The 22,584-nt window shown below is 39.3% G+C and overlaps 1 protein-coding gene across 1 annotated transcript in view; it reads right to left on the reverse strand.

Moving 5' to 3' along the window:
* Positions 1 to 22,584, reverse strand: part of NSUN7 (NOP2/Sun RNA methyltransferase family member 7) — a 46,043-nt gene that overhangs the window by 7,895 nt on the left and 15,564 nt on the right. The window contains exons 8-10 of the mRNA XM_066233448.1: positions 13,191 to 13,334; positions 8,986 to 9,087; positions 6,360 to 6,477 (exon numbers count right to left, since the gene is read on the reverse strand). Of these exons, the coding sequence (XP_066089545.1) occupies positions 6,360 to 6,477; positions 8,986 to 9,087; positions 13,191 to 13,334 (364 nt within the window). The remainder of the gene's footprint in view (positions 1 to 6,359; positions 6,478 to 8,985; positions 9,088 to 13,190; positions 13,335 to 22,584) is intronic.

A 22,584-nucleotide genomic window follows, 5' to 3' on the forward strand; every position in this document is an offset into this window, starting at 1 on the left:
AGATGAAAATTTCCCTAAATTGATGCAGGAAAGAGTCAAACAGGTTCAAGAAGCAGAGAGAACTCCATTAAAAAAGAACCCAAAGAGACCTACACCAAGACATATCAATCAAAATACCAAAGCTAAGAGATAAAGAATATTAAAAGCTGTAAGAGAAAAACAGTCAGTCACTTACAAAGGAACCCCCATAAGGATGACATCCGACTTTTCAACAGAAACACTTGAGGCCAGAAAGGAATGGCAAGAAATATTCAAAATAATGCAGAACAAGAACCTACAACCAAGACTTCTTTATCCAGCAAGACTATCATTTAAAATGAAAGGAGAAATAAAAAGCTTCCCAGACAAAAAAAACCCTCAAGGAATTCATCACAACCAAACCAATGCTGCAAGAAATGTTAAGGGGCCTGCTGTAGACAGAACAAAGCAGGGGGGTTATATATAAATATAAATATATATATCAAAGTAGATTTAAAGACAAAATGGCAATAAACAACTACATATCAATAACAACCTTAAATGTAAATGGATTAAATGCTCCAATCAAAACACATAGGGTAGCTGAATGGATAAGAAAACAGGACCTGTAGATATGCTGTCTATAGGATACCCACCTCAAAACAAAAGGTATACATAGACTAAAAGTAAAAGGATGGAAAAAAATGTTTCATGAAAATGGAAAAAAAAGCTGGGGTGGCAATACTTATATCTGACAAAATAGACTTTAAAACAAAGACTGTAGTAAGAGATAAAGAAAGTCACTACATAATGATAAAGGGAGCAATCCAACAGGAAGATATAACCATTATAAATACCTATGCACCTAATATAGGAGCACCTAAATATATAAAGCAGGTTTGGATGGACATAAAGGGAGAGGACAACAGCAATACTACAATAGTAGGGGATTTCAATACCCCACTAACATCACTGGATAGATCCTCAAGAAAGAAAATTAACAAAGAATAGCAGGACTAAGGCACACACTAGAACAACTGGATTTAATAGATATCTTCAGAACTTTCACCCTAAAGCAGCAGAATATACATTCTTTTCAAGTGCGCATGGTACATTCTCTAGGATAGACCACATATTAGGGCATAAAATGAGTCTCAACAAATTTAAGAAGATTGAAACCATATCAAGCATCTTCTCTGACCACAATGGCATGAAACTAGATCAACTACAATAGGAAAACTGAAAAACACTCAAACACTTGGAAACTAAACAGCATGTTATTAAATAATGAATGAGTCAACAATAAGATTAAGGAAGAAGTCAAAAATTTCCTTGAAACAAATGAAAATGAGCATACAACAACTCAAAATCTGTTGGACACAGCAAAAGCAGTCCTGAGAGGGAAGTTCATATAGCATTACAGGTATACCTTAAGAAGCTAGAAAAAGCTCAAATAGACAACTTAATCCTGCAACTAAAAGAACTAGAAAAAGAACAGCAAGTAAAGCCTAGAGGAAGTAGAAGGAAGGAAATAATAGTGATCAGAGTGAAAATAAATAACATAGAGACTAAAAAAACAATACAGAGGATCAATGAAACCAAGAGCTGGTTCTCTGAAAAAGTAAACAAGATTGATGAACCCTTAGCCAGGCTCACCAAGAAAAAAAGAGAAAAGACTCAAATAAAATTAGAAATGAGGGTGAAGGAGTAACAATGGACAGAGCATAAGTACAAAGGATTGTAAGAAAATACTATGAAGAACTGTATGCCCAAAAATTAGACAACCTAGGTGAAATGGACAAATTCCTTGAAAAATACAATCTTTCAAAAATCAATCTGGCCTGACCAGGTGGTGGCACAGTGGATAGAGCATCGGACTGGGACACAGAGGACCCAGGTTCGAGATCCCGAGGTCATCAGCTTGAGCACAGGCTCATCTGGTTTGAGCAAGGCTCACCAGCTTGGTCCCAAGGTCGCTGGCTTGAGCAAGGTGTTACTTGGTCTGCTGTAACCCCACAGTCAAGTAACATATGAGAAAGCAATCAATGAACAACTAAAGTGCTACAACGAAAAATTGATGACTGATGCTTCTCATCTCTCTCCATTCCTGTCTGTCTTCCCTACTTCCCTATCTATCCCTCTCTCTGACTCTGTTAAAAAAAAAAAAAAAAGTCAATCTGGAAGAATCAGAAAACCTAAATAGACCAATTACAACAAATGAGATCGAAACAGTTATCAAAAAATACCCAATAAACAAAAGCCCTGGGCCAGATGGCTTCACAGGCAAATTCTACCAAACATTCAAAGAAGAACTAATTCCTATCCTTCTCAAGCTATTTCAAAAAATTCAAGAGGAGGGAAAACTTCCTAGCTCCTTTTATGAGACGAGCATAATTCTGATTCCAAAACCAGGCAAAGACATCACAAAGAAAGAAAACTATAGGCCAATATCCCTGATGAATTTAGATGCTAAAATTCACAACAAAATATTAGCAAACCGGATCTAGCAATACATGAAAAAAATCATACATCATGATCAAGTGAGATTTATTTTGGGAAGGCAAGATTGGTATACTATTTGCAAATCAATCAATGTGATTCATCACATAAACAAAGGGAAGGACAAAAACCACGTGATAATATCAATAGATGTAGAAAAAGTATTTGATAAAATCCAGCACCCATTTATGATCAAAACTCTCATCAAAGTGGGAATACATGGAAGATACCTCAACCTGATAAAGGCCATCTATGACAAACCCACAGCCAACATCATACTCAATGGGCAAAAATTAAAAGCAATCCCCTTAAGATCAGGAACAAGGCAGGAGTGCCCCCTTTCACCACTCCTATTCAACATAGTTCTGGAAGTCCTAGCCACAGCAATCAGACAAGAAAAAGAAATAAAAGGCATTCAAATTGGAAAAGAAGTAAAACTATCATTATTTGCTGATGATATGATACTGTACATAGAAAACCCTAAAGTCTCAGTCAAAAAACTACTGGACCTGATAAATGAATTAAGCAAGGTGGCAGGATATAAAATTAATACTCAGAAATCAGGCACTTTTATACACCAACAATGATCTGGCTGAAAGAGAAATTAAGAAAGCAATCCCCTTCACTATTGCAACAAAAAAAAAAAGTCCCTAGAAGTAAATTTAATCAAGGAGGTTAAAGACTTGTACTAGAAAAATTATAAAACATTGATAAAAGAAATCAGGGAAGATATAAACAAGTGGAAGCATATACCGTGCTCATGGTTAGGAAGAATAAATATCATTAAAATGTCCATATTACCCAAAGCAATTTATAAATTCAATGCAATTCCTATTAAAATACCAATGATATACTTTAAAGATATAGAACACATATTCCAAAAATTCATATGGAACCAAAAAAGAACATGAATAGCCTCAGCAATCTTTAAAAAGAGGAATAAAGTGGGAGGTATCACACTTCAGGATGTCAAGTTATACTACAAGGCCATTGTACTCAAAACAATTTGGTACTGGCATAAGAACAGGCATATAGATCAATGGAACAAAACAGAGAACCCAGAAGTAAATCCACACCTTTATGGACTATTGGTATTTGACAAGGGTGGTAATAGCATACAATGGAGTAAAGACAGTCTCTTTAACAAATGGTGTTGGGAAAATTGGACAGCTACCTGCAAAAAAATAAAACTAGACCACCAACTTACACCATTCACAAAAATAAACTCAAAATGGATAAAAGACTTAAATGTAAGTCATGAAACCATAAACATTCTAGAGGAAAACATAGGCAGTAAGCTCTCCGACATCTCTCGCACCAATTTATTTGCTGAATTGTCCCCACGCACAAGGGAAATAAAGGACAGGATAAACAAATGGGACTATATCAAACTAAAAATCTTTTGCACAGCAAAGACAATATGAACAAAATAGGAAGGCAAACCACACAATAGGAGAACATATTCAACAATACATCTGATAAGGGGTTAATAGCCAAAATTTATAAAGAACTTGTAAAACTCAACACCAGGAAGATAAACAATCCAATCAAAAAATGGGCAAAAGAAATAAATAGACACTTCTCCAAAGAAGACATACAGGTGGCTAATAGGCCTATGAAAAAATGCTCAACATCACTAATCATTAGAGAAATGCAAATTAAAAGCACAATGAGATATCACCTCACACCAGTCAGAATGGCGCTCATCAACAAAACAACACAGAATAAGTGCTGGTGAGGATGTGGAGAAAAGGGAACCCTCCTGCACTGCTGGTGGGAATGCAGACTAGTGCAGCCACTGCAGAAAACAGTATGGAGACTCCTCAAAAAATTAAAAATCGGCCCTGGCCGGTTGGCTCAGTGGTAGAGCGTTGGCCTGGCATGCAGGAGTCCCGGGTTTGATTCCTGGCCAGGGCACACAGGAGAGGCGCCCATCTGCTTCTCCACCCCTCCCCCTCTTCTTCTTCTCTGTCTCTCTCTTCCCCTCCCGCAGCCAAGGCTCCATTGGAGCAAAGTTGGCCCGGGCGCTGAGGATGGCTCCATGGCCTCTGCCTCAGGCACTAGGATGGCTCTGGTTGCAACAGAGCAACACCCCAGATGGGCAGAGCATCGCCCCCTGGTGGGCATGCCGGGTGGATCCCTGTCGGGTGCATGCGGGAGTCTGTCTGATTGCCTCCCTGTTTCCAGCTTCGGAAAATTACAAAAAAAAAATTAAAAATTGAACTGCCTTTTGACCCAGCCATCCCATTTTTAGGAATATATCCCAAGAACACCACATCAATGTTTTGAAAGGAGAAATGTACCCCCATGTATATGGCAGCATTGTTTATAATAGCCAAGATCTGGAAACAATCCAAGTGTCTGACAATGGACGAGTGAATTAAAAAGCAGTGGTACATATACACTAGTGGTGATTTAGCTAATGCTATTCTGAGAACCACTCAGAACACTAAGGTTGGCTGTGAGCAACCAGAAAGGAAGTTAAAAAAGAAGAATACAGGTATGATTAACATGTCCACTTATGAATGGGCAATAAAAAAACTATTCTTTTTATTTAATTAAAAGAAGGAAGCAAACTATATACGTATGAAGAACCTACTTATAAAAATTAAAGGAACCTGACTGGTGGTGGTGCAGTGGATAGCACACTGACATGGGACTCTTCCCTGAGGTCACTGGCTTGAGTGTGGGATCAGCAACATGATCCCATGGTCACTAACTTGAGCCCAAGGTCACTTGCTTGAAGCCCAAGGTTGCTGGCTTGAGCAAGGGGTCACTGGCTCAACTGGAGCCCCCCAGTCAAGGCACGAATGAGAAGCAATCAATGAACTAAAGTGCCACAAAAACAAGTTGATGCTTCTCATCTCTCTCCATTCCTATTTGTCTCTCGAAAAATAAGAAAAAGAAAGGAAAAGTTCAAAACATGAGCAATAAGTGTAAAAAAAAATAAAGAAAACCCTTGGAAATACATACCTTATTAATTGTCACAGTCTTAAAGAACTAACTGGTATCACAGAGTTTTAGACCTACTCCTATCTTGTCCACAGTTCCGCTGTAGTATAACTGCTTTTCTTCTCTCTCCCTACTTTACCCAGCATTTTACCCAGCAGCTATTACAGATATTTCGGCTATTTTTACCTCAGTCCTTCTGGGTGCCGAAGGCTATAAGGGTCTAAGGAATGGATGCTTTCAGATAATAAACATGCTTTCTCTCTAGTTTCTCAGGTTATTTTATATGCTTATTTTTCTTCTATTGATGCATGGATGTACTTAATATTTAGGACATAAAGTTTTGAGTCAATTTTTCCAGAAACCAACCAAATCAAAGTCAAAATGTCTTTAGCTTTTACAATAACAACAGGAATCTAGTATACAAGAAAATGCCAAGCCATTGAAAAGGCTCTACAGAATTTACATCCAAGTTGTGAGAAGACTAGCTATTTGGGTATATTAAAGTCTAACAAAAAGGAAGTGGAATGTCTTCATAAAACATAGAAAACCATAATTTTTGCCTGACCAGGAGGTGGCACAGTGGATGGAGTATCAGACTGGGACATAGAGGACCCAGGTTCAAAACCCTGAGGTCACCGGCTTGAGTACAGGCTCATCTGGTTTGAGCAAGGCTCATAGCTTGAGCCTAAGGTCACTAGCTTGAGCAAGGGGGTCACTTGGTCTGCTGTAGCCCCCACACACATGTGAGAAAGCAATCAATGAACAACTAAGGTGCTGCAACAAAGAGTTGATGTTTTTCATTTCTCTCCCTTCCTGTCTGTCTATCCCTATCTGTCCCTCTCTCTGTCTCTCTCTGGGCCTACCACAAAAATAAACAAACAAAAACTCATAATTTTTCTCTTTCAAAAACATTTGGTTGACTTGTTTAGAAGAATTTCATCCTTTCTTACCTATAAGGTTGTACTTTCGTCCCGTGATCTTGAAATTCCAGTGCTTTCTTAACAACAGCTTCATTTTCTTCTGGATAAACTGAACATGTGCAGTAAACAACTGCTTGAGCTTTAGCAACTACAGTTAAAGAAGATGTAATTAACATAATGATCCCATCAGAAACTCTAAACAAATCTATGTTTATGAACGACTGCTATACCAACACCACCTGGCTTTGATGGGAATGATTTCCTTAGGTGTTTGCACAGCTCCCCGGACAGCATGCATTAGTTATGGAGTCTGTGCCCAAAACCTAAAGTAAATCTAACCGGATTGTATGGGAACTGAAAATTCAATCAGTGTGACCAACCTAATTACAAACACATTGATGCTGTAGATTACCATAAACTGTTACTTCCCACCAATCTCCCACAAGCCATATCACACAACTAGTTAAAAGGACTCTAGAAACAGATATAGATGTGAATCTTGGTTCTGTTACTGCTGTATGAATGTGGGAAAATTAAACGCTCATATTTTTCATCTTTAAAATGACATATGCTATTACCTGCAACTCATTTATTCACACCTATCCAGCACCTACTATGTATATTAGGCACTGTGCCAGCCATTTGAGATACACAGACAAAAACCCCTGCCCCTGGGGAGCTTCCTTTCTGTTTTATTGACATGATAAGACATAAATAGGGAAGTTACATCTGCTGGAGGAGGTGATAAATGCTATGGGGAACAACAAAGCAGGTCTGGAGGAGGTCTGGTGTCAGGAGATGATGCTATAATTATAAATAGAGTCATTGTAAAATAGAGTAGTAAGAAAAAGCATCTAAAATTGATTTACCAACTTCCTAATCTTCCAAATTTATTTCTTAGATCATGTACACAATTATATGTTTAAATTAATGTTAGTAGCATCAAAAGGGCGGCCTTTCTGTGCCTTACATTTTGCTTTATTTCTACCTCATGTATGCTATATCTTTATGTACTGAATTTATCAGTACACTATAAAACTGAGGGTCCTTACAACTTTGGATAAATTTAGTTTTAAATACTAGTTCTAGAAATCACATCCCACTCTCTCTATATATACACTGTATGTACACCCTCAGAGACCCAGCCTTCCTCCTGGATAAGCTGCAGCCCCAAGGCGACAGAAGACAGAGCCTGGCCCTAACGATCACACAGTCCGGACCTCTGGCAGGTAAAGGTAACATCCGAAGACCCTCTGGCTACTTTCCCATGAAATCGGAAAAAGGACACCAGAAAAGACCTCAGGCTTTTCTAAATAATTTCTAAAGAAATTATTCTTTACCTCACCTCCAACCAATCAGTTCCCAACAGGACGCGGAATCCACAGTGTCTTGAGATTTTGCCCTATATCTGTCACCTATCTGTCATGGAGGAGTTTGGGCTTTTGGGCACTAGCTTCCTATTCTCCTGGGTGGTGCCATTTATCAATAAAGTAGCCAGCATTCGTCCACCGCACTTCTCAGTGCCTAGGGTTAGGCTCTGCTGACGCCGGGCACCCCACTCTTTCTGTCCTGTGACACCCACACTTACCTGTGAGCCTTTATGGTCAGGATTTACTCACACTCACATCCCTAACACCCAGCTTTGTGCCTGGTCTAGCGTCGGCATTTCATAAGCATGTACTGAATTAATAAAAATTTACATAATTTCTCAGAGACTTTTAGATTTCCTGTCCATGTGTACTCAGAATCTGAATGGTACTCAAATCTAACTGCAGTGATTGAAGCACTAATATAAATACTCAAAGAGCCTTGTTATTCAGGCTACAAGAGATCTAGGCTTTAACTGTAATTGCATCTCTCTATTCTCTATTTAGTACTAAGAGAAATAAGAGTTTGATTAAAATTTGGACTGTACAAGAGTTGTTAGAGGTGGCACAGTGACAACAGAAAAATGGCATCAAGTAAAAAGCCAAAGGAAAGAGATAGAAAAGATGAAACACATGGATGTACACCACTACTTCACGTCAGCATTAAGAAACTCAATATGCTTGCTAGCCTCTGGTTAAAATGATAGTAAAGGCCCTGGCTGGTTGGCTCAGCTGTAGAGCGTCGGCCTGGCGTGCGGGGGACACAGGTTCGATTCCCGGCCAGGGCACATAGGAGAAGCACCCATTTGCTTCTCAACCCCCCGCCCTCCTTCCTCTCTGTCTCTCTCTTCCCCTCCCACAGCCAAGGCTCCAATGGAGCAAAGATGACCCGGGCGCTGGGGATGGCTCCTTGGCCTCTGCCCCAGGCGCTAGAGTGAGTGGCTCTGGTCACGGCAGAGCGACGCCCCGGAGGGGCAGAACATCACCCCCTGGTGGGCCGAGCTTTGCCCCTGGTGGGTGTGCAGGGTGGATCCCGGCGCATGAGGGAGTCTGTCTGACTGTCTCTCCCCGTTTCCAGCTTCAGAAAAATACAAAAAAAAAAGATAGTAAAGCATGTTTTATAAAGACTTAAAGTGTGTGTGTGTGTGTGTGTATAGTTACTTAAAGGTGCTAAGACCGAGTGTTTTGGGATTATGATTCACACCTCATTACCTGATTATATAGAGAAATGAAGTATTAATGTTTCTAAGATTTTACAATATACTGTAAGATTGAACTGATAAACTTACATTTCATTGCGTGTGTTAGCTGTTCATATTGCTGTTGAGCAAGAACATGAAGTTTGTCTTCTGATGTGCCTCCTTGAGAGAAATCTTTAAGTAAATCTGCATCTAAGAGCAAGTAAATGCTTTTCATTATATCACTATTAGATGTTCTCTATAGATTGCTATTATCCCATTATTTAATTTTCCAATCATTTTCCCTGTTAATCAGAGATTTCATGGAAAACAGTAAAACTATAAAAGTGCTGACTTAAATATTAAAGGCTAAACTGACAAAGGCGATTTTAATTTTACTACTGTCTTTTTTTATTCTCCAAACTCTAATGAGCTAATCCAACTAGCCAAGTAACTCACTTAGGCACAGAAGAGAGAATGCAGGGACTATTAGAGGAAAGAAGAAGATAAAATTTATTTTCCGAGGTAGAAATGATGGGCTATATAGTCTAATCTGAAGAGAAAAGAACACAAAAGTATACAATTAAAAAAATTAACCTACCAAAGGAAATTTTGGAAGAAAAAATTAAGGGAAGCAAATGTATGTCTTCAATATTAAATCAAGACACTCTTACAGTAACATTTTAATTTCTGAAACTAATTTTAACATATGTCTTTATATTATTAACTAAGACATATTGAAGGGACTTTATATAGATTATTTTGTTCAACAACCCTTTTAACATTTAGCAAACTGTTTAAACATACATTAACAACTTGCTAAAGGTCACATAGGTACTAGTGTAGACCCAGGATGCTAGCTCCAAAATCTGACCACAGAACCCAAATTTCAAGCCTCTGTATTATTATTCTCCTCTCAGTAACTCCTTGGGTGATAAGAGCTGATTGTTCTTACCACATATTTGGCTGTTCCCCATTCCAGTAATATCCCTAAAGGTTAGTGAAACTCCATTTCTTTTCAATTTAGTTTTACATTTCACATTTTTCTACATTCTAAAATTATCCATCAGTTTTGAAAGGGCTATTTATACATTATAATACTCTAAAACCATATCAATTACCTTTTTCATCAAATTACAAAATAATTCCAGGTTGTGAGCGATGATCAACTTCATATATTCTTCAATGGTTCTAATAGTTTTCAAATATTAAAAATTTTTCAAAACAAATTCATGTTGCTGTCTTCCACCCAGTATCCAAGTCTGAAGAAACCTTTTGGATTCATCCCCTCAACTTACGGCTACTGTTGCTGCCATAGTCACAGGTCAGCAGCTCCGTGTTCGCTGTGGCTGTTATCGCCTCAGAGTACAGTTTCCTTCCAAAGCCCACATCTTTTTGCAGGTTTGTTGGCTTATGCTGTCACCTCAAAATACCTAGGAAATTTGTACTTTCTCCCTTTCTCATGATTTCTAATGTCCTTTGGGCTGCTGTCCCAGCCTCTTGTTTATTTTGACCCATGGCTTATTTAGTTCCGCATTCCCACTTCAGGGTGGCCCAGGACAAGGCCAGCGTCTCACCGTTCTGAGCTCTGCTCTTGCCTGCCAAGCTTATTATCGTTGCTATTTCTTCCCCTCTCCTTTTGGTTACTAGTCAGACTACTAATTCTTCTTGGATCATTTCCCAGTTAGTGTAGGAATTTTCTCAGCCAACTATTCCCCCATCAGAGTTAGTTATTCTTCTGTTTAATTTGACTGGAAAGACATTTTCTACGGCAGGTCAAAATTCCACATGGTATAGTGTAAATCCAGTTAAAGATAATGTAGTTTAATGGAAAGAAAACATGCTGACTGAGTTTAAATCCTAACTTCCCTACTTACTAGCTACATGACTTTAGGCAACTTGTCAAATTTCTCTGAGTCTTGGATTTTTCCCTGTGTAAAATAGAGATAATAAAATTACACTGTCCTAGTTCCAGCTGGGTAGCTAAGTGGGTTAGAGTGTCATCCTGATAGACAAAGATTGTGGGTTCAATCCCTGATCAGGGCGCATACAAGAATTAACCAAGGAGCCTGACCGGGCAGTGGTGCAGTGGAGCGTCGGACTGGGATGTGGAGGACCCAGGTTCGAGACCCCGAGGTCTCCAGGTTGAGTGCAGGCTCATCTGGTTTGAGCAAAGCTCACCAACTTGGACCCAAGGTCGCTGGCTCGAACAAGGGGATACTTGGTCTGCTGCAGCCCCACGGTCAAGGCACATATGAGAAAGCAATCAATAAACAACTAAGGTGTTGCAACAAAAAACTGATGATTGATGCTTCTCATCTCTCTCTGTTCCTGTCTGTCTGTCCCTATCTATCCCTCTCTCTGACTCTCTCTCTCTCTGTCACTGTAAAAAAAAAAAATTAACCAAGGAATGTATAAATAAGTAAAACAACAAATTGATGTTTCTCTCTCTCTCTCTTCCTCCCTCCCTCCCTCCCCCTATCAAAAATCAATCAATAAAATTTTAACAATAAAATAAAACAACACTGTCCTTAAAAAGTTATTGTGAATATACTTTTAGGAATATATCCTAAGAACACCAAATCACTGATTCAAAATAAGAAATGCACTCCAATGTTTATGGCAGCATTGTTTATAATAGCCAAGATCTGGAAACAGCCCAAGTGTCCGACAATGGACGAATGGAATAAAAAGCTATGGTACATATACACAACGGAATACTATGCGGCCATGAAAAAGAAGGAAATCTTACCTTTTGCAACAACATGGATGGATATGAAAACTATTATGTTAAGTGAAATAAGCCAGGCAGAGAAAGAAAAGTATCATATAACCTTACTCAATTGAGGAATCCAATGAACAATGTGAACTGAGGAACAGAACAGAGGCAGAGGCAGGATCAAAGGGACCAGAGGGAAAGCGGAGAGAAGGAAAGGGGATGAGAGGATGGGATCAGAGAAGGGAAAGAGATTGGTGAAATTATATACACATAACACAGCGTTATAGAGAGCAGAAAAGCAAATCCTGGAGGAAGGAGGAAGGGCATTAGGGGGAGGGGGGCAAAGGAGATGTTGAGGGGAACATGGGGTTGGGAGGGATGTATTCGGTGGGACACTTGAATCTATGTAAACACAATAAATTAAAATCAATTAAAAAAGCTATTGTGAATATTAAGTGATAATTCATGTGCACTATCTAGCATATTGACTGGGACACAGTTCTGCTCAATAAATATTAGTTCCTTTCCCTCCATTTTTCTTTCTCTATTTTTAATTATGTCCTTACTAGAAACAGAAAAGTTACTATGTTCTGAATCTTAGTGGAATGTCTTCTTTGTCTAATATTCTAGTCAACCTTATCTATGCCTTTCAGTATAAATAAGGGATTACAGTAAGAGTCAGTTTCAGTTCATGTGGAGCTGTGATTAAAAGACTGACTCAAAGTGCCAACCTTGGAGTCGGAGCAGTTGTGTTTGAATCTGGATTCTGACACTTACTAATCAAATGACTCTGGGGGACTTCAAACCCTAAGCCTCGGATTCTGCATTTGTAAGATGAAGGTGGTAAGAGTAACTACGCCAGCCTTTTCCAGGGTTTGCACTACTGCCTAATAAGTATGTAAAAAATAAGAGTAAGAGTAACTACTTTTTTGAGTTCTTGTGAGGATTTGATGAAATAATCAAGTCAAGTGCTTAGCTCAGTGCTTTACATGTAGGTGCTCAATGAATGTTAATGTTAAATACTATTTTGAAATTTATTAAGGAAGCAAATAAAATATTCCTAGAATTAATATTTAGTCAGGTATTCAAATCATACAACATACATGTTAAGGAAATCTTGAGTTTGAAATAGTCTGATTATGATTTAATTAGGATTGTATTTAGAATATAGGTTCTAGAATCAGACAGCCCTAAATCTGAAAAGTTTTGCCTCTGCTACTAACTAGCTGTGTGACCTTATAAAAATAAATTAATCTTTCTGAGTTTCAGCTTTTTCACATATAAGATGCTGATAAATGGTAATGCCTATAAGTTGAGCTCCAGAATATGCTAGATAGCACAATGGCCAGAATCTGTTCTGACTGCCTGCATTATTCCAATTATTCAATATTTTGAGTATCACCCTTGCCCATATCTCACAGGATTGGCTTAAGGATTAAATGAGGAAATGAATATAAAGAATCTTATATATAGTATTTTATACATGGAAGCAATTCATTAATCAGATGTATCTGTCATTTTAATGATTTTAAATAATATTTTTAAATTATTATCAATAAATTTCAGTAATTTAGAATTTAAAAATTAAAACAAGTACCTTCATGCTCATTTAAAATAAATTCTACTGGATTACTAATACCCAGTCCTGAACAGCGAGGTAGCAGCAGAATCACTTTAACGTTCTGTAACTTATTATCCTTTGATTCAATGTTAAGAAATGTCTCGTGAAGTATTTCAATATCTGGGAGGAAAAAATGCAGAAAACTTAATGTATAATATTAATTGAAATTAATATACCTGTTTATCACTGTTCATTTTTAAATCCTCACCACCACTAAAAGTCATTTTAATGTAGAGGATATTCTTCTCTTGATAACTTCCCAAAGTTAATACATGAATTCTCTTACTGTCTACTCTCCACTTGAGTGATTTTGAAGGTTAAATATTTTTTTTAATTTATTTTAATTTATTGATTTTTTTTTTATTTTTATTTAAGCTGGAAACGGGGAGAGAACGTCAGACAGACTCCCGCATGCGCCCGACTGGGATCCACCCGGCACGCCCACCAGGAGGCGACACTCTGCCCACCAGGGGGCTATGCTCTGCCCCTCCAGGGCGTCGCTCTGTGGCGACCTGAGCCACTCTAGCGCCTGGGGCAGAGGCCAAGGAGCCATCCCCAGCGCCCAGGCCATCTTTGCTCCAATGGAGCCTTGCTGCAGGAGGGGAAGAGAGAGACAGAGAGGAAGGAGAGGGGGAGGGGTGGAGAAGCAGATGGGCGCTTCTCCTGTGTGCCCTGGCCAGAATCGAACCCAGGACTTCCGCACGCCAGGCCGACGCTCCACCACTGAGCCAACCGGCCAGGGCCTATTTATTGATTTTAATGAGAGAGGAAAAGAAGAGACAGGAACATCGACCTGTTCCTGTATGTGCCCTGACCAGGGATCGAACCGACCACCTCTGCATTTTGGGATGAAGCTCTAACCAACCAAGCTGTCTGGCCAGGGAAAAGGTTACATATCTTGGACATAAAATATAATTAAGTTTTCCATTCTGAACTTCAGATTACACTTAAAGCAGTCGGCTATAGTGGAGGGAAATGGCTTTGGAGGCAGAGATACCCAAATTTGACTCCTGATTTCACTATGTACTAGCTGTGTGACTTACTCTCTCGAAGCTTCATTTCCTTATTCATAAATGGGATAGTAAAGCCTACCTCATCAAATTGTGGTAAGACTGAGATAAAGTAGTTAAGCTTATCAGCATGGTGCCTCGTGTACACTGAATACTCAGTAATGCTTATTTCCCTGTCCCATTTTTTTAAAGTCTTTTTTTATATTCTATCTTCCCAGAAAAAAATAGGTATCAGTAGTACTTACTTATGAGGCACAATGTAAAGTCCCCTAGGGACCTTGAAATTTAGTTTAAGAGTTTGGCCCTGGCCAGTTGGCTCAGTGGTAGAGTGTGGATGTCCCAGGTTTAATTCCAGGTCAGGGCACACAGGAGAAGTGACCATCTGCTTCTCCACCCTTCCCCCTCTCTCTTCTCCTTCTCTCATTCTCTCTCTCTTCCCCTCCCGTGGCCATGGCTCAAATGGTTTGAGCACATTGCCCCAGGTGCTAAAAAATAGCTCAGTTGTGAACATGGCCCCAGATGGGCAGAGCATCAGCCCCTGATGGGGGTTGCCAGGTGGATCCCGGTCCGGCGCATGCGGGAGTCTGTCTCTCTCTCTCTCCTCCTCCTCTCACTTAAGTCTGCCCTCCCTCAGGTGATAACTCTCTGTGCCCCAGCTAAAGGCCAGCCTCCACCTCCGCAGCGGCTCACACCCCCTCCCCTGCTGAGGAGTCACTCCTGAAATGGCCCTACCCACCACTTTCTCTTGCCTGATCCATTTTCCCCTCTTCCTGTTCTGTCTCTTTTGAATTTTTTTAATCAACTGAGCTTTTTTGTTTTTCCCCTATTTTAACTTTTTATTGGAAAAGTTCAAACAGATACAAAAATAGCCATAATAAATAATAAATTCCCAAGTACTAATCATGGAGCTGCGACAGTGAACCATTCATGCCCAATCTTGTTTCATCCACATCACCCACTTCCACCACCCCAAGGTTATTTTTTTTTTATTTTATTTATTCATTTTAGAGAGACAGAGAGATGGGGGGAGGAGCAGGAAGCATCAACTCCCATATGTGCCCTGACCAGGCAAGCCCAGGGTTTCGAACCGGCGACCTCAGCATTTCCAGGTCGACGCTTGATCCACTGCACCACCACAGGTCAGGCCTCAAGGTTATTTTGAATCGATAAATATTTCACCATATATCTCTAAAAGATAGGAACATCTTTTAAAATATAACCTCAAAAAAATTTTAAAGTAATTTCTAATTATTAAATAATAATGGGATCTAATCATGGCTCAAATTTCCCAAGTCGCGCATGTCAAAATTTTTCTATAGTTTGTTTGAATCAAAATGTCTTATTTTAAATTTCTTTTTATCTAAAGGTTCCATTTCCATTTTTCTTAACATTTATTGCTTAACGAAACTTGGTGATTTGTACTACTAGCATTTCCCACAATCTGGATTTTGCTAATTGCTTCCCTAGGGTGTAGTTTCACACATCCCTGTCTTTTGAGCTTCCCATAAATTAGTCTTTAGAAGCTTAATTGGATTCAGGTTCTCTTTTTTTCTTTTCTTTTACTTTTTGAGGGGGGAGCAACTCACGAGTGGTATCATATTCATCTACTAAGTTGCCTTGGTAGTGTCAGCAAAGGAGTTACAAAAGTCACAGGGTGGTCCCCTCCTTACCCATGATTTTGCTTTCCATGGTTTAAGTTACCTGAGGTCAACCATGGTCTAAAAATATTCAACTTCCCCAACCATCAACCTCAGCTGCTCCTGACATCTAACCACTGACATCGTCACGGCTCACTGACTCAGGATCACCAGAAGCGAGTGATCCTCCTCTGACATACTGCCAGCAGGTCAGCCGTAGCCGAACACTGTGTCCAGTGCCTGTGTCCTTCGCCTCCCTTCCATGTCATCACGTAGGTCTTCTGTCATCTCACATCTCATCACAAGAGGAAGGGTGAGGACAGTACAGTAAGATATTTTGAGAGAAAGAGAGACCACATTCACCCTTTATTATAGTATATTGTCATACTGTTCTATTTTATTATTAGTGACTAACTCTTACTGTGTCTAGTTGATAAACTTTATCGTAAGTATGAATGCATCGGAAACACCTACTCTATATGTAGGGTTTGGTACTGTGTGCAGTTTGAGGCGCCCACGGTATCCTCCCTGTAGATAAGAGGGGACTACTGCATTCTAATTCAATCATCTCTTTTTCATTTATTATGTGGAAAACTTCTAAAAGGAGAAACCTCCTTTTCTCTATGCGTGGCTTACCCGTTTGTTCCTATTCTCCCTTGTTAACAAGGTAAAGGTGGTCAACCACTGGAGAACTCGAACGTGTACCCAGTAGCCACGACCTACCATGGCGCAAGAAAGCTGAACAAGGAACTCAGCAAGTCAGAGGGGGAGGGCTGCAAGGCTGAGACTGAAACCCCCGAGCAGGGCAAGGCTCACACTGCCAGGACCCTGTCGGGCCACCAGGAATAGACCAACACTGAAGAAAGGAAGTCCTTTCTTCTCCCTCTTCTGCTCTTGCAGTCTCTCCAGCACCTTCTAGTGGCAGAGCCCAGTATCGAGCCAGCTGGCAAGGTAGAAATGGAGTTTATGGAATACACTTCCAGAATCACAAGTGGAGCAAAGGGCATTTGGAGCTGAGAGGCAATAAAGTAATACCTAGTCAGCTTCTGAACTCACCTTTTTTATTCTTATGCCATTTCTCTAAGTATCCGTTGCTAGATCCTCTTTTTCAACTTTCTAAGTGTTAGAGGGTATATGTTCAACTTTAGTGATTAACTAGTTTTCTAAAGTGGCTGTACAAATTTACAGTCCCACCAACAGTGTTTGAGTGTTCCCAATGGTCCTTACCTTGCGAATAAATGGTCCTGGCAGTCTGTTTTGTTTTAATGACTGTGGATGTGTGGTAGTAGGTCACGATTTTAACTGCATTGCCCTCATTGCTATTGAGGTGGGATACTTAACCTAAGGTTTTGTTTGTTTTTTGTTTTGGGTTTGTTTGTTTTTTGCCTTTTTTGGCACCTGGATGTCCTCTTTTGAGAAACACCTACTCATGTCTTGCATGTCTGTCTTTTTCTGTTAATTTTTAAGAATTCCCTATATACTGTGGATGAAATCTCTTCATCAGCTGATATGTTCCCACTCTACAATTTGCCTTGCGTTCTCTTTTTTTTTTTTTTTTTTGTATTTTTCTGAAGCTGGAAGCCGGGAGGCAGTCAGACAGACTCCCGCATGCGCCCGACGGGGATCCACCCGGCACGCCCACCAGGGGGCGATGCTCTGCCCATCCGGGGCATCGCTCTGTCGCTACCAGAGCCACTCTAGCGCCTGGGGCAGAGGCCAAGGAGCCATCCCCAGCGCCCAGGCCATCTTTGCTCCAATGGAGCCTTGGCTGCAGGAGGGGAAGAGAGAGACAGAGAGGAAGGAGAGGGGGAGGGGTGGAGAAGCAGATGGGCGCTTCTCCTGTGTGCCCTGGCCAGGAATTGAACCTGGGACTTCCGCATGCCAGGCCGACGCTCTACCACTGAGCCAACTGGCCAGGGCCTACCTTGCGTTCTCTTAATGCACAGTTTTGTTTTGTTTTTACTTTACTATAGTGCCGTTTACCAATCTTTTCTTTTATAGTTAGTGCTTTATGTGTCCTGTTTAAGAAATCTTCATCAAACCCAGGTCATGAAATGTTTCTCCTATAATAAATTCTAAGGGATTCTAGATTTGTGACTATGGTGTGAAATAAGGGTCAGTTTCATTTTTTGCCAGCACCATTTACTGAAAAGACAATTTCTTCCTCAATACTCTGCAGTGTTGAGTGTGTGATTTTTGCTGCATATTTATCAGGAATAAATGTTAAATTTTATCAAATTTCTACTGTGCATCTATATATTAAGGTGATTATATGATTTTTTTTCTCCTTTTAATGTGATTATATAAGTTGATTTTTTTTTATTTTATTTATTGATTTTGGGAGGAGAGTGAAGTGAGAAGTCAACTCATGGTTACTTCACTTTAGCTGTTCATTGATGCTTGTCATATGTGCCTTGACCGGGCAAGCCCAGGGTTTTGAACCAGCAATCTCAGTGTTCCAGGTCAGTGCTTTATCCACTGCGCCACCACAGGTTAGGCTATATAAATCAATTTTTTAAGAGTTAAGCCAATTTTGCATTCCTAGAATAAACCCAGCTTGTTTATAATGTATTATTATTCTTAAATATTGTTAAATTACGTTTACTAATATTTCAGCTTGCTAATGTTTACTTTTTACAGCACCGCTCATGAGTGGTCATGAGTGACATCAGATTGTAATAGTCCCTCCTTCTGTGTCCTTTCCAGGCTTCGATGTAAAACAACTAAGAAGCAGTCCCTCTTTTTCATTCCCTGAAAGAGTATTATTTTTTCCTTTAGCACTGAAGTGTTGGTTTTTTTATTTATTTATTTTTATTTTTTACAGTGACAGAGAGTCAGAGAGAGGGATAGATAGGGACAGACAGACAGGAACGGAGAGAGATTAGAAGCATCAAACATTAGTTTTTCATTGCGACACCTTAGTTGTTCATTGACTGCTTTCTCATATGTGCCTTGACCGTGGGGCTGCAGCAGACCAAGTGACCCCTTGCTCGAGCCAGCGACCTTGGGTCCAAGCTGGTGAGCTTTGCTCAAACCAGATGAGCCCGCGCTCACGCTGGAGACCTCGGGGTCTCAAACCTGGGTCCTTCCTCATCCCAGTCTGACGCTCTATCCACTGTGCCACCACCCAGTTAGGCTGTAGTGTTGTTTTTTTGATTTTTTAACTTTTTGGATTTGTGAATGGGGGAGATTTTCAATTATGAATTCAAAAGGCATTACTATCCACTAATTTTAAGATCTCAACAAATACAAAATATTCAGATTTTACCAAAAACAGTCAGTTTGGATAAGTTGTATTGTTTCAGGAATACGCCATGTTGTTTAAATGTTCAAGTTTGTTGGCATTAAATCACTCATATCTTTTTACTATGTTTTAACTTTCTCTAAGATCTATGGTGATTTTAATCAAAATTGAACCAGAACTGTTTTATATCTTTTTTCTTCATGAGTAAGATTAAAATTTATTGATTGTTTTTAGAGAGAGGAAGGGAGAGAGAGAGAAACACTGATTTGTTGTTCCACTTAACTTATGCATTACTTTGTGCCCTGACCAGGGATTGAACTCACAACTTTGGTGTATTGGTATGTTGCCCTAATGACTGAGCTACCCAGCCAGGGCTGAGTTGTTAATATAGTTTAGATACAAGTCTCAAATCAGAAATATGATTCTCAGATATGTGCTCCCATTCTATGGACTTGCTTTTTCACTTCTTGATAGTGACCTTAAAAGAACAAAGGTTTTTCATTTGGATCAAGTCCATTTATCTAGTTTTTTCTTTCTTGACATGCTTGTGTTGTTATATCTAGATAACCACTGCTAAATCCAAGGTCACAAAGCTATACCCCTGTGTTTTCTTCTAGGGGACTTATAGTTTCACCTCTTACACCTTGGTCTTTAATCCAGTCTGAGTTCATTTTTATATATGGTTTGAGGAAGGGGTCCAACTTCATTTTTTGCAAGTAGTCATCCAGCTGTCCCATTTGTTGTTCCTTCCCCACTAAGGGGTTTTAGCATGTAACATGTATATGTAATTCCCCAGTTCCCTACTGCGTTTCCCTCTCCCCCAGCTAGTACACACATTCTTTTATTGTTTGTTTATTGATTGCTCCAAGTACTACAACACACATCACTGACTTAACAATTTACTCTTTTTACCATTTCATGAACAAAGCAAGGATGATATTAAGAACACATTAATTCCATTTCTTTCTATGTGTGCTTGTTGTAATTTACTTTAATTACATATAACAGACATATTTTTAACCTCATAAGACATTAGTTTATAATCCCACAAGAAATTAGACTATAATCATTTAGATTTACCTATGTACTTAGCTTTACCATTGTTCATTTCTTAGAGCATCTACAACTTTCTATATGAAATGATATTCTTCTATTGAAACAATAATCTTTATATTCTTTATTATGTCTTCTGGTGACAAAATCTCAGATTTTGTTTGTCTGAGAATGTCTTAATTTCATTTTATTTTAAAGGGTATTTCTGCTGAGTATAAAAATCTAGCCTGAAAGTTTCTTTCAGCACTATGTAAATATTGTTTAATAGTCCATTGACTTCAATTGTTTCTGTTGAAAAGTTAGTTTTTAGTTTTATTGTTATGCCATTAAGAGTAGTAGGTATCATCTCCTTGGCTGCTTTGAAAACTGCTTTGTTTCTGACTTTCAGCAATTATGCCATGATGTACCTTGTATGTTTTCTATATATTTATTAGTATGGGAATTCATAGGGCTTCTTAAATCTATGACTTTATTTCATCCATTTTGAAAAATTCCCAGCCTGGATTTCATATATTGTTTCTTCCCAATTTCTCTTCTCTCTTTCTGTGTTCCCAATAACAACATATATAAGATCAGTGGATCACTGTGTCTTATATGTGTTTTCTGATCTCGTCCATATTATTCACGCTTTTGTCTTGCCATGCTTTAGTCTGGGCATTTTCTTCTGGCTTATCAGTTCACTCTTTCTTTTTTCTTCTCTTTTCTCTCTCTCTCTCTCTCTCTCTCTCTTTCTTTTATTTTTTAAGTGAGAGTAGGGGATAGTGAGACAGGCTCTCACATGCACCTGGGCCGGCAACCCCCATCTGGGGCTGATGCTCAAATCAACCAAGCTATCCTCAGTGCCTGAGGCTGATGCTCAGACCAGCTGAGTCACTGGCTGTGAGACAAAGAGAGAAGGGGGAGAGAGAGGGGAAGAGAAGCAGATGGTTGCTTCTCATGTGTGCCCTGACCAGGGACTGAACCCAGGACATCCACATGCCAGGCCTACGCTCTATCCACTGAGCCAACCATTCAGGGCCCACTTATTCTTTCTTTAGCTCTGTCTCATCTATTAAATCTATCAATTTCTTAATTCCAAATATTGCATTATCAGTTCTAGAATTTTCTTTTGACTTTGTCCTAAGTTATTGTTTTCAGTTCTCTGCTGAAAATCCACAAGTTGACATTTAGTCTCATCAGCATATTAATTATAGTTATTTTAAAGTCCACATCTGATATATCCATTATTTGAACCATCTGATGGCTTGCTTTTATTATACTGTTTTTTTCCTCTTTATTTTAGTTACATTTTTTCTTCTTGTTAGTCTGGGTTTTATTTCTTTATTTTATTTTATTTTATTTTATTCTCAGGTCTGTTGTGTTTTTTTTTAACTGAATGCCAGACATTCCATTTAAAAAATTTAGACAATAATATGACACCTTGGATGATGATATCAATATATTCTTCCAGAGAGAATTCACTTTTGTTTCTGGTAGCTAAGCCCAAGCACTAACAATCCCAGATCACCTTAACCCACTGAGATGCTTGACATTTGGGCTTCAGTTCATTAGAAAAGTATTTTATATAGATTATCACTGTCCAGAGTATACATCTTTTGTGCTCCCAATTAAATCCTAGGTATTTACCAGTCTACCTTTCTGAGTCAAGCCCTAACTTCAACTTTTTCTCTCCCTAGCCAGTGAATCTGTTAAAAAAAATTTTTTTTTTAGTTTGCAGCCTCACTGAGCCTATAATAAAATGTTATTTTTAGTCCCAGCATGATCCAATGAAAAACTTTTTAAAAATAGGAAGCCTAATGGACCCTAGCCAGGTAGCTCAGTTGGTTAAAGTCATACCAATACACCAAGGTTGAGGATTTGATTCCCAGACACAGCACAAACAACCAATGGATGCATAAATAATTGGAACAACAGATCAAATGTCTCCCCCCCCCCATTCCTTTCTCTAAAACCAATAAAATACTTTTTTTGTTTCTTAAAGTGAGAGGAGGAAAGAAGCGAGACAGACTTCCACACATGCCCTGACCGGGATCCATATAGCAACCCCTGTCTAGAGCTGATGCTTGAATCAACTGAGCTATTTTTAGCACCTGAGGCTGATGCTCAGACCAACTGAGCTATCCTTAGCAACCAGGGCCAACGTTCAAACCAATTGAGCCACTGACCATGGGAGGGAAAGAGGGAAAGAACAGGGAGAGGGAAAGGAGAGAAGCAGATGGTTGCTTCTCTTGAGTGCCCTGACTGTAAATCAAATTCAGCATGTCTGCACACCAGGCTGACGTTCTAACCACTGAGCGACTGGCCTGGGCAAAAACTTTTTTAAAAAAGAGCTTAACAGGACTTAGCTTCTAGTCCTAGATATTATCTTAAGCACTCTATGATTGTGTTCTTATTTATCAAAGAATGCTCATTTAAAGGAAAGAGAA

Source organism: Saccopteryx bilineata, chromosome 5, assembly GCF_036850765.1.
Source record: "Saccopteryx bilineata isolate mSacBil1 chromosome 5, mSacBil1_pri_phased_curated, whole genome shotgun sequence".
Classification (NCBI taxonomy): Eukaryota; Metazoa; Chordata; class Mammalia; order Chiroptera; family Emballonuridae; genus Saccopteryx; species Saccopteryx bilineata.